This window comes from Pteropus vampyrus, unplaced genomic scaffold, assembly GCF_000151845.1.
Source record: "Pteropus vampyrus isolate Shadow unplaced genomic scaffold, Pvam_2.0 Scaffold360, whole genome shotgun sequence".
NCBI classification, from domain to species: Eukaryota; Metazoa; Chordata; class Mammalia; order Chiroptera; family Pteropodidae; genus Pteropus; species Pteropus vampyrus.
In genome coordinates, this window is record NW_011889141.1 from 563946 (window position 1) to 564478 (window position 533).

The window sequence follows — 533 nt, forward strand, 5'->3', positions numbered from 1 at the left end:
CCTTCCCTGGTTGGCAAGACATACCTGGATGTGCCCCACGTGTCTTGCAGCCCTGGTAAGGACTCTTAACAACGGTCTCTCTGTATGCCAAACAGTGGCAAATTATGCCAGGAATAATATGTGGGTCAATTTTAAGTGGCATATAGGTTTTATGTTCAGTACTTCCAGGTAGGCAGAGCCGCATCTGACTTCCAAGCCCGAAGAGTTGTGTGTGCGAACACACAGCTGCACCATCCTGCCCCCAAAATTCAGCCCTCATGTCTACTTCATTCGGCACACAATTTATTAAGCACCTACTATGGATAAGCGTTTTTGTGGGGTGTTAACGGACAGGGAAGATCCTTGTAACGATCAAGTAACATATAACTTCATTCATTCATTTAACAAATATACCAAACATTATAGACTATCTTAGCATATGTGCTCTTTACAAAGTCAAGAGACAGATATGTAGACAAAGACTACAAAAATATTTGGAAGAAGGAAATAAGTATTAAATAGGAATAAAAGCCACATACAGTGCAAAAGCAAAG

The 533-nt window shown here is 41.1% G+C and overlaps 1 protein-coding gene across 1 annotated transcript in view; it reads left to right on the forward strand.

Annotated features, from left to right (window-relative positions):
• GIF (gastric intrinsic factor) overlaps positions 1 to 533 on the forward strand; it is a 16102-nt gene that overhangs the window by 9145 nt on the left and 6424 nt on the right. The window contains exon 7 of the mRNA XM_023522889.1: positions 4 to 55. Within this exon, the coding sequence (XP_023378657.1) occupies positions 4 to 55 (52 nt within the window). The remainder of the gene's footprint in view (positions 1 to 3; positions 56 to 533) is intronic.